Here is a 12,848-nt window from a genome sequence, read left to right on the forward strand (position 1 = left end):
ATAACTTTATGAGTACCTATACCTTGATAAGGTTTGTCAAAGCGATACTAGTCTGATAATAAATCATTTCCCGACTTCCGGTTATTTAAAAAAAAAAATATTGTTGTCTGTAGTATTAAACCATGCTGGTAAATAAGTATATTAATTATTGTATAAATTAAAAACATGTAATATCTTTTATATTTTTTATTTTTCGGTTTATTTTATATAACCTTTAATAGTGGATAGTTGAGAATTAAATAATATAATTTTTATTTTCAATTTCAAATTTCAAAATTGTAAATAACAATATAATATTATATTACAAATATTGTTTTTGAATACCTGTAAAATACAAATTTTATTAAATGGAAATTGTATAATGATCTACTAAACAGAAGCGTATATACGGGATATAAGTGACTGGTTATTTCAATTGATCCTTTTCGTGACAACATTTAATAACGACGATGTGTATAACTATATTAATTGGAGTATTTCCCCTCACTTTTTGAACCTTAAACTTGAGAATGAATCTCTTTTATATTTCATCTGCCCCGCAGTACCATTTAACGTATAAAATTGGTGTTTGTATTGTACAACACTGTCTATATTTATATGCATATAACCGTTATGTAAATACACTGTCACTGTTCAAAACAATTATAAATATGCATAATATGATATTATTATGACGAGACACCGACGAAAAATGACGTCTTATTTATGGGGCAATGTGTGGCAGGACACGCGAGCGTTGTGCAAAAACTGTAAATAATTCTCCAGGCTGAAACAATTTGATAAAGTAAAGTGAACTACGTAACAAATCTCGGAAAAGTTAAACCTGGGTTCGGATATTTAATGCCATCCACAGTTATCGTATATAATATAATAACATTATATACATTTGTACACGGAAAACGTGTATATACGAGTACTATATTCATATTCACTGAGTACTTCAAAAACTCGTGGCAAAACGACTACCATTTTTTAGTTATCATCGATGCGTGAAAGAAATGCCAATGTTTTTTCTATGTTTTCATACTTAGTATGGAACATCGAAAAGGAAATAACAATAAGAACAGACGCTACGGCGCCGCTATAAAATTTTCTAACGACTAGCCGCCTCGATGGACGGACGCATCAAGCGAGACCGGATGGAAGGGATAGCTGGGCATTTTTTACCATTATTTTATTTTATTTGATATTTTTTTTTCCGTACGCACACATATATATTCATAATATATAATATACATTCGAATGAAAATTGTTATTATTTAAGGGTGTGCCCGGTCGATGCCGATTTGGCCGGGAATCAAATGAAACGGACCGGGTGAACTGCGTGCGGTAAGCGGCGAATGAATGGGGCGATAAATAATATCTGCGCGATATCGGCCCCGGGCGGAGCATGAATAATTGTAAGTTGCACATCATGTGCATGAGCGATTGGGTCGAAAATAAAGACGAAGGGTGGCGAACCACAACACTGTACTGTTGTACACGCCGCTGCGAACGTGTCAAAATATGAGCAATATGCACCCACCGCCGCGGCGGACAAAACAAAATATTATGTATGTTCGCGGAACTCCCCGTCCGGTGCTAAGACACTGAGAAATACATTTTAGGACGATGGTAATCAAATATTTACGATCGGCCGAAAAAATTGTACCGCTGACTAATAGATGGTGATCCGTCGTTAAATTGTTTTTTTTTTTATTATTATTTAATTAAGTGTTTTATAGGATATTGTTATTGTGTTAGCCAACTGTTGTTTCGGCAAACATTATACTCTATATGATACGCAATTTAACAACAAATCGATTTTATATAACATGAAATATTTACACGGCCATTGCTCTTATATCGAAATATATACATTTATAAATAGTTTAAGGTTTTTATTTTTTATTTTTTACAACAGCTGTTGTTTTATCTTCGCGGATTTATAGGTATATATTTATGTATTATGTTTAGTGACGCGTGTCTTTAAATCGTATGTTTGATTAACCGTATTGAAGGATTAAATAAATTTAACATTTAATGCTCGGGAGTTCGTTTTTAAAACAATGTTTAGTTCGTTTTAATAAACATTTTAAAATCTAGATTAGATAAGGTAATGGAAATAATATAATAATTCATCTTAGTTAAGTTTATCAAACTCTCAACTATTTAAACTAGAATAAACTTTGAAATGTAATTTTATGAACTGATAATAAACTCGAAATAATAACATATTTTATATTATTATTCTGAAAAGATTTCGAATAAAACTTTGTTTTTCGTTGTATTCATCTATTTGTCAATATCTATTCCCAATTATCGTAGAGACTCTATCATCGTTTAAATGTTAAGGTTATATTTTTGGTGGTATAATTTTTTTAATAGATATCGTATACATTTTTCACGATTACAGTCTATAAAATGACCATAAAATCGTCAACATTTAGGTCCACTTTCGTCAAATACAATATTATTATCTCGGATCGGATTCTCGGGCGTAAAACTAAGTAGAACAAAAAAAAACTTTATATTTATCTCCAACGGTTGATAAGATTATGTTACACTACTTTATGGTATAATCAAATTTACATAAATAAAATAGACCATTTGTACAGGGATGTAATAGATTTATTTAGACATATCGAATTTTAATACAACGGAATCCCTGTCTTTCGCCGGTTCAACGATATATACAAAAATATCACCTCGGGCTTTATTCTGACTCTTAAATTGACAAAAATTATAACTGAAAATCACGGGAAAGTCGTTAAAATATGTATTGTCGTAAATTCTGTATAAACAATAATTATCGTTTCATTATGAATTTATTAAATGATTAATGATAGGATTTCATGTCAACGTGTAATGTATCCGTTTAGTTTAAGTCTAACTTAGAAAATCTATGTAGATCCGTAGTTCGTGGAGTTTCTGAGAACATTGTGTAACGTATTCAACAGTTGACATGTGGAATATTTCGGTATAGAATTATTATCATAAATAACTTAACATTGTCCAGCTATAAACAATATTACCAACACAAAGAACAAAAAGGTGTTTGTAGAAATTACGCAAAAATTGTAAAACCCGTGTGTATATCAAAATAAACATTAAACGTAATCGAGTAGGATAGAATTTACTGTATTTTAAGAAAATACCATTTTTGTTTGACGAGAATAAAACAATCAATATGAATTTTGTTCATTAGAATAGTTTTTACTATAAAAATAAATAATGCAATACTTTATTTTAAAATAAAAAATGAAAAATTATGGCGATAATATTATATTGATTGATTTTTAAAAGTTTACTTAATAATATAATTATATATTTTATATGTACTATACATGCATGACGAAAACGAATAACTCTTAGATCATAGTAGGTAATAAATTAATGATAAAAATAAGTTTACACTTAGGCATAGTAAGAAAACTTAAAAATATCATATTATAATAATATATATTGTCTTGTGTTGTTTAAAACTACACTGATCAAAATAGGTACTTAAACTAAAAATTACAAGATATATAAATAAATATTTTTTTTTTTGGTATTTAATAATAAAATATTCAACAGTTTTTAAACAGTAATAACAAGTTTACCAACGATATAACATTATTGATTTTACATAAATAGTCTTTAAATTTAATATCTTAACATATAAATGTTATGTCAAGTGTATACAATACGGCCAAGCATTGGAAATCTACAAATTGGTAATAACGAGCTTTGTAAAGAGAAACGCGATGAATTATTATACAAATCGATGGTATGACAAAACCATTTAAAATAGTATAAACGGAAAACTGGGCGTGGAAAAATATTCACAGCTAAATTTATTATTAATGAAAACATTCAGCGAATTTGGTTAAAAATCGAATAACACATAACATATTTAATGGATACAGTGCACATCGTATATCGAACACGGTCAACCCATTACTTAGGTATCCAATATCTATAATATATATATTACTTATACGACCAGAAAGGTAACTGCTGTAATTGGTTGAACAACGGTTATTTCATTATAATACAGCATTAATAAGTATTAACATGTTTATAACTTACTGTAAAAAAAAAAAAAAAAAATCAAAATTCAAATAATGAAAGTTTGCAACAATATTTTAAACCGTATTTGAAAACAATTATCGAGTTTACAATATAAAGTTGTGTGAATTATTATCGATGGACATACGGTTTGATCACGATAAATACATAGTCAAGAAAATCATTATTCTGTGAAATATATAGTATTATTATTATTTTATTTTTAATTTTATTTAGTTTCAGTAATCAGTAGACTATGTGCAATATTATGTCCAACATAAACGATTAAAATATCAAAAATACCTATACTTACTAAACTGATTTGTAAATTTGTAGTGTTTATTTACATTGTATTTCTGCAATTATTTATCAGACAATCTAATGATGAATTGTTATCAAATATTGGTGATGGAAATAAACTGACAGAAGACGAAAACAAATTAATTGAATCGAAAATTATTGTAAGCGAAGAACAAACGGGTAAATACGTGAGTACACGGTTATATTATTTCTGTGTAACAATATCACTGTCACATTGTCTGAAGATGGCCACCGTGAAGTTGACACTAAAGCAGATTTGTCTTAAATTTTAATTTACGTTCAAAGTCATGAACAGACGATTTTCTTTTTCATTATTTAATTTACTAAAACTATTTATGAACATTTTTTATTTTTTCTCACGTTTTAAAGGTACTTATATGTAATTAAATTGTTTTAATTGGATCATATTCTTCTTAAATTATTATCAACTACTGCCCAGCTAATGTATTGACTACTTCAAAGCTTATGATTAATATAAAAAAAATATAAACAATGACTGTGTCCTGAATTCTGATTAATAATCGAACAATAAAAATTGTATTAAACAAATACAATAATGTATAATAAACTAATAGTTATATTATATTGTTTATAGTAAAATTCGTTTCCTTTAATCAGTAATTACCACGTACTGTATAGAAAAAAAAATGTTTGCATCATGCCGAATTGTACGTTGTTATAGGTACATGACAAGTAGGAAGATAAAAAAGTTTGTATGTATTACCTTATCATGAAATCGTGAATGGGTCTTTCGGAATATAATATAAAATTACAAATGACGATTTTATATCGAACCATGCCATATTCTAGATTTCTAGAACATACTCGTATCATTGTCGATTGAATAAAAAATAAAAATACCCTTTCATGTATACACACAGTTCTCTGCAGAAAAATAAAGTATAATAGTACCGACCGGCATTCTTATCGAGATTGAGATATTTCAATAATACGATTGAATCCGCGATCGAACGTGCAGAGCTCAGCAGTTCACGTAATAGACGATTTGTATGCCGATAATATAATTATGATAATTCAACTATTGTGTTGTTTGCTGTGTAACACGTTTGCGTTCACTGAAAGAACGATTTAAAATAAAGTTTATTGTTATTGGCTCATAATGATTTAAAATAAGAAAAATAAACACATTTTATAAAACAAATTATTTAAAAATAATTAGAAAACTTTGTTACAATGCTGAGAATTAAAAAAAAAAATAAATAAAAGATTAATTATTTTATGTCATTGCGATATTGGTGGTAGAATCGTAATTCGTAATAATGTATGTATTATCGACTATTATACATATTATTATGAGTACTACATCACACAAACTTCAAAGGCATTTTATATTTTCTTGTTTTAATACTTAATTTATCACGACATTTTTAGTCAACACTTTATTCGATAAAATATATTAAAATATGCCCTTTGAATACGTTATTATTCTACATAAACAAACAAAATAATATAGTATCAATCAATATTTTAACCATGGCTATAGCAAGTAAATTATAAATAAGTATCGATTTTAAAGAAAATATATTTGATACAATTATTTTTTATTTTTTAAAACGACAGTTTACTTACAAAATTTAGGTATTTGCCGTTATTAAATCTCCCTTTTACATTCATGTAAAATAGCACAGACAAATAAAATGACCTCTGCTTAAGAGTTAAGATTAATAACTAAAAACAGAAAGTATCGATTTATTTCGTGTTTTTATTTCAAGACGTTATTATATTTCATAAAAATCAATTAAAACCAGAAAAATACGGATAGTGAAATGTACATTTTTTTAAAAGCAAAATATAATAAATTATACGCGTATATTGGATTTGTAATTATTTTACTATAAATAAATAGTGATTACTGAGCTATTTCCCAAAATAACGATATACTAATTCATAGGCTCAGGTGGGTAGCTTTTTTTTTCAATTTAAGTGTATGACGCACTCGTACAACATATTATACTATAACTATTTTACAACCTTAAACGTACCTGCGTGATTGAATTAAATAAGCACAATTTAAAAATATAAGTATGTTAATGCAATAGAATAGTAATAATAATAACTATTATTAATAATATAATAGTGTTGTATAGACAATAGACATATTTTATTTGTAGAATAAAGTGATTACTGCATTAACATACTTATAGTTTTAAATATTCTGCTTATTTAATTCAAACACGCAGGTACGTTTAAGGTTGTAAAATAGTTATAGTACATGTTGTGCGAGTGCGTCATACACTTAAATTGAAAAAAAAAGTTACCCACCTGAGCCTATGAATTAGTATACCGTTATTTTGGACAATGGCTCAGTAATCACTATTTATTTATAGTAAAATAATTACGAATCCAATACACGCGTACGGGAATTACAATTAATGACGGACGGTTCACACGTGATCGTCAAACTTTGTAGGGCGGCTGACCTGTATTATGGTTTAACGATATACAAGCAAAACGATAAGATAAATGTGTTACAAAATTACAATGATTTTCTATGGCCGACATTCTCTAGTTTAACAAAATTGCGGATGGTCTTCATTTTGAATTTTTTTTTTTTTTTATTAAGCTCCCCAACAACGCCGGCCGACGGGCTTAACATAATATTTACACGATCTTTCACTTTTTTATTATTGAAACGTTTTATACGTTAACAGTAATATTGGTATTCATAATTTATTGACCACTATAGAGTATACGCGTGTATAACAATGTTTTCAGACAAAGTTTGGCATGTTTTTGTTTTTTGAGTCATTATTTCAAATCACATGCTAAGTACCGCTAACAATACACCGCATTAACCACAGTTTGCATAATTTACGAACAATAACACACTACTTCCTATGAAATCGCAAAATCAATCAAGGCGATCCTGGCAGATATATTAGCATTAACTTTATCAATATTAAAATACAATAAAATATATAATTTAACAATGGTGTAATAAATGTATTTATCATTCACCAAATTTATCAACTTAGATTGTTATTATTATAAGTTATATCAATATGTAGTATAAAACATGTGTTCAAAAAAACATATTATTTTATTTTTCTACGTTGAATGCGTTATAACAAACAATTTGGTTCTTCAATAATGTATGCAAAAACTTTGACTGTCGTATACAATTTATTATTACACTTAGAATTGATCATGCTATTTATCAACATAATGTATCCATTAATATATAACTGTAGGTACAACAAACTTTTTAAATAAATCTTAATAATTTATTTTAGTTAAAAAATATAAAAACATCTACTTCAATGATATGATATATATATATATATATATCAGATATTTAAATTAAACATTTACTTGAAATCGTCTAACTATTTTATAACACTGTTCTAAAATAATGCAATATACTCATTTAATAAAAAGACCATAGATTTTTTTCGATTTTGTGCAGAACGAATGACTTATTTCTTATTAATTTTATTTTATATATTTATTTCCTTTTGATTAAAATGTTTTCGGTTATTTAATATAATAATACTAAACAACTTTTATTTTGAACGCTATGGAAGTCGAATACATGATATTATACTATAAAGTATAATTTATTGAGATTACAAAAAATTTAAAATTAAGAGATTTTTGAAAAAATTAAAAAATAAACGTTACAAAGCATAACTTAAACCTTAAACCCATTGTCAATTTATAACAAAATCGTTATATTATATTTTTAGATAATAAAAAAAAATCGAGAATTGGAATTTAACGATTCTGAGTGGAGATGGTAGTCCGTAAGCCTATATCACTAAGTAAATTTAATGATATGGTTTTTTTTTTTTTATATGGCTAATAAATTATTTTATTTTGAAATTTTAACTCTTGAGTTAATACCGTCTTACTGTAAAACAACGTGAATAGGTGTATAATACAAAACAAGTAGATAATACCTTAAAATTAATCAAAATATTATGAAAATGTTTTTGTGTATAATATGTAAAATTTATAATATTAGAAAAAAAATTTAAATTCTCGTGAATAGTGTTTTTTAATTATAATAAAATAATTTACACCGTTTAAATATATAATTTTGTACATATTTTAACTTTAAATAATAATTGTGATTGTTTATTTTTTAGTCGCAGTATGAACTATTTGTGATGAACATTCTATTATATTTTCCAACCTTATCTATTCAAACTGAAGATTTTATAAATTTATTACACTGCAATTAATAGAGTACAAGTAGCTTGCAAATTTTTGTGATTTAATAAATACAATTTAAATGAATTTCTATAATATAATAACAATTATTTTAATACGTCCTAAATTTACGGTATTTTACTTTAAAACAAAGTAGTTACAATGTGATATTTAGTCTATAATATGCTCTATAGTTTTATTTTTTATCCAAGAAAAATACAGTTTTCTAAAATGAAATAATACAAGAATTACGATAAATTAACTTCTTAACTTCTATAAAAAACTAATTATATTATTTAGAAAAATAATGCGTGCTGTAAATATATGCCATTGTTTTGTTAATTTTTTTTTTTTTTTTTAGTCAACGAGTACGCATTATTATAAAGGTATTTTAATAATTTTGAATTTTATTTAATATAATTGAATTTGTTATTATGGTCTTTTAATCAAATGCCTGTTTCGTCTTTTGTTCTTGTTTTTTATTTTCAAAATAAAAAAAAATAATCTTTAATAAATTAAATTATTATATACAATATTATGATTATAATCTATATATTTGCTGTTTTAATACAAACTTCTGAAAACCCTCCAATCTTTTTCACGACTTTATTTTTCTCCTGGAAAGGAGTTTTCTCTTATTTAGTGTCACGTCAGTATATTTTGTTTTATTTAATATTATTGCTTGTATACCTCAGGGAAAAAAATCTGTTCTTAAAACTATAGCGTTAAAATTAAATCTTTTATACAAATATTACATACAATTGGCATATTAATATACGTTTTAGAAAAACTTAAGCTACGGTGCTAATATTGTTTAACTAATTAATACATTTTAATCGATATTTTAATTTCATTTTTCAACAAGAATAAAATATAGTTATGTATTTTTTCTATTTTTAGTGGAAAGATCTAAATTTGTATTGGTTTATCTTGTTTTAGGGAGATCCGAGATCATGATGCTTATCACTGGTACTATAGCTGTCCAATTAAATTTATAATCCTTGGCGGATGACCTTCGTACGTTTCAGGGAAATGGTACCAAATTTGTTCTTAGTTGCACTGTTTATCAATGGTAAGTTTTACATCTATTTTTATATTTAAAATAATACATAAGTATTAATATTAATGTATTATTCTTGTATAGTCACGCAAAGACCTATTTAATTAATTTATTAAAATACAAAAATATTGTGTCACATTTTTTCATTAAAACTGTCTGATATAATGCAGTGAAACTTCCATGTAACAAATTTCCATTTTACGAAATTTTTTTGTTGCTTTATCGACTTCGTTATATGGAAGTTTCACTGTATAATATATTGTAAACAGGTGTTTTTTTCTACTATATCCTAGCTCCATCTTGAATGATGTTTTATTGACTATTATATTAAATATATTTTAAGATCTTAAAAACTACTCATTACAATTTCTATTTTGATAAATTTAAATATTAAAAAACAAAAATTAGCTACTTAATAATTTACTATAAAAACTTTGTTCGTAATTTTAATGAAAGTAGTTTGTATCGCCACAGAACACTTTTTAAATGTTATAATAACTCAGAATATTTGAAAAAAATGGCCATTAAATGTACTTAAAAATACAAAAATTAGAACTTAGCCAAATACATTATTAAAGAAAAAATAAAACAAATAAAGATGAGCATGCTAAGTGAACTATCGTGTATAATAGTATATTTTAAGTTAACTTTAATATTACTTTATCATATCGCATTATCACACATTGATAACAATTTAAATCCAAAACTATTATACAAGTCTAATACATTTTAGTTTCTTATAAAAATTTGTTAAGTTTTTTTTATAAAATATCCAATTTTATTCTATATTATTAAATAAAAATATTGTTTATAATTTTGTAAAACGTTAATCTTTGAGACATTTTTAAGATTTTTTTTTTTTTTTATATTATGTAATCAATAATTTGAATATTTTTACTGAAGAATTACATGCAAAAATAATTTAAGTACAATATACAAATTCATTCTTTTGGAATAAACATTTCTTAGTAGTTAAAAACGTAAATGTAACTATACTATATATATATATATATATTTTTTTTTTTAAATTAAATATATTTTAAGTCCAAGACAAAACGTTTGTTGTCAACCTAAAGAATATATAAATGATCGATGCTGTTCGCAGTATGGTTGCAACTTGTAAGACGCATTTATCAAATACTATCAGAGAAACAATAAGAACTTTTGGTCACAGTTTTAACCCTTGACAAGTGAACTAGAGGAGGACGAGAGTGAAATAATAAGTAGTACCTTACACAATATATAATATTCTCAAAAAACTTTTGTTTGCGATCACCCCATATAGGACCCACATTATATACTTTAATTCGTTATTAGAGACAAGGCTGTCATTGGGAAATTCACTGGTGCATTTTCCTGTGCGTTTATAATGGACATGGATCGATATATAACAACGGCAAATAAAGTTATTTCGTTGGATTTTGGATAGAAGTTTTAACCCTGTCAAAAATGATTTATAATTCATTTTTGTTTACCCGAATAGCGAATGCTTTATATCACATAACGATATTATTAAAGTGAGGATATTTTAATTATTTTTATTTAATTTAATTTTTAAGACCCTTTTAGAATATTTTGTTATTACGGTTCTTTTTATTTTTTTAAAACCTTTACAAACAAATTAGATCATTGAAATGGTTTAAATATTAATTATAAATTGTAATTAATTTACAATAATTATTGTCTTTATTTCATATTTTGGACTATACTATAATTTATGTTTGTTAAGGTATTAAATCTTAGTTTGTTAAACACATAAATAAGTAAACATTTACATAAACAAGTTTATATAACATAAAATACAATTTAAATATATTATTTATATATATATATATATATATATATTAAACAAGTGTGGAACACTTGAATATTATACTCTAAACTTTCATAAATATGATGTAAAAAATATTATTTTACGATAACTTAAATAACATAAAAACGACAAGGTATACTTAATCACATTATTTATATAATGTGGTCTATTATTATATAAAAATTAAAAATATTTACGTACCTAGAAACAATACTATTTAAATCATTTTCAAATTACATATATATATATATATATAATTCTACGACCAAACTATTCACATAAACCAAAAAAATCATAATAAAATCATATGAAACTATTAAAAATTGTATTTTTATATCAGTTACCTATTCTTCATTTCAACCTACTTATAATTAATATATATTTTTTTATTATTATTCTTAGCATAGCATCAACGACTTAGATTATTGTATTCAAAAATAATAAATATTAGATACATATGAATAAATACATTGGACTTAATAGATTAAGTTATACTTATCAATATATTTGAGGAATATGATAATTTTGTTGATGTTGTCTTTGATTGGACCAATGGCTTCAAAGATTTATCAGATTTTCCTAGATTTTCTAGTTTCTATATGATTTCGTACTATACACGAGGAGGTGTTTGACTGTAAGAAGTTCTTTAAAGGTTTGGCACAGTTTTGGTTCTTCTCTTCTCTTCGAGATCTTTGAGTGACCTGTTGTACGTAGTCTATTCATAGTAAATTCATATTTGCAATTTAATTAATGGGGTTTAGGCTATACGTGGTTATATTTTTGATTTATTTGAGTTTAATTAATATAATAATTATATCTATACAATATTAAAAATTAATTAAAAATTGTCCGACTTATTCGTATTTCAATCACATGTAAAAACCATCAATTTTATAAACTTATACTAAAGCTTTATTGTAGTCTCTTTCATTAACTTTTATTTTTTGAGTGGAATTATGAACGTATTGGTATTACAATGATGTGTAGTTTTTTATACAATGTGTTGATGTTTATCTATATCGATCATAACATTTTAGAGCCACATAAATGCTTCGAACTTCAACTTTGTAGGTGGTTTCTGGTGAGAAATTGGATCATGTTGGTACTTTGTACGATAAAAAGTAGGATAATCTCATAGAAAATTAATTAAAACAATTTAAAAAATAAACGGAATATTAATGTAACTTCAGTTTACAACAAAATCGATTTTGTACTTTTTATTGTAATGCGAAATTAAATAACTGCAGACTCTTGACATTTGTTTAAAAATAATATTAGTTTTGTTATATGAACTTAATATAATTTTCAATATTTTGATTCTTTTTGAACTATTTATGAACGATTGTAATCTTTTTATTATTTTAAATCAATATATTTATAATCTATATCTAAAATAAATACGGTATAAAAAAAAAGTGAAAAAGTGTGATAACATTTGATGATAATGAC

At 25.3% G+C, this 12,848-nt stretch overlaps 1 protein-coding gene across 1 annotated transcript in view; it reads left to right on the plus strand.

The window, feature by feature from the left end:
- The window catches only part of LOC113548353 (zwei Ig domain protein zig-8-like), a 225,881-nt gene that overhangs the window by 24,401 nt on the left and 188,632 nt on the right, over window positions 1-12,848 (plus strand). Inside the window, exon 2 of the mRNA XM_026949195.1 lies at window positions 9,466-9,598. Coding sequence (XP_026804996.1) covers window positions 9,535-9,598 — 64 coding nt within the window. The 5' untranslated portion in view covers window positions 9,466-9,534. The remainder of the gene's footprint in view (window positions 1-9,465; window positions 9,599-12,848) is intronic.

Source organism: Rhopalosiphum maidis, chromosome 4 (genome assembly GCF_003676215.2).
Source record: "Rhopalosiphum maidis isolate BTI-1 chromosome 4, ASM367621v3, whole genome shotgun sequence".
Taxonomy (NCBI): domain Eukaryota; kingdom Metazoa; phylum Arthropoda; class Insecta; order Hemiptera; family Aphididae; genus Rhopalosiphum; species Rhopalosiphum maidis.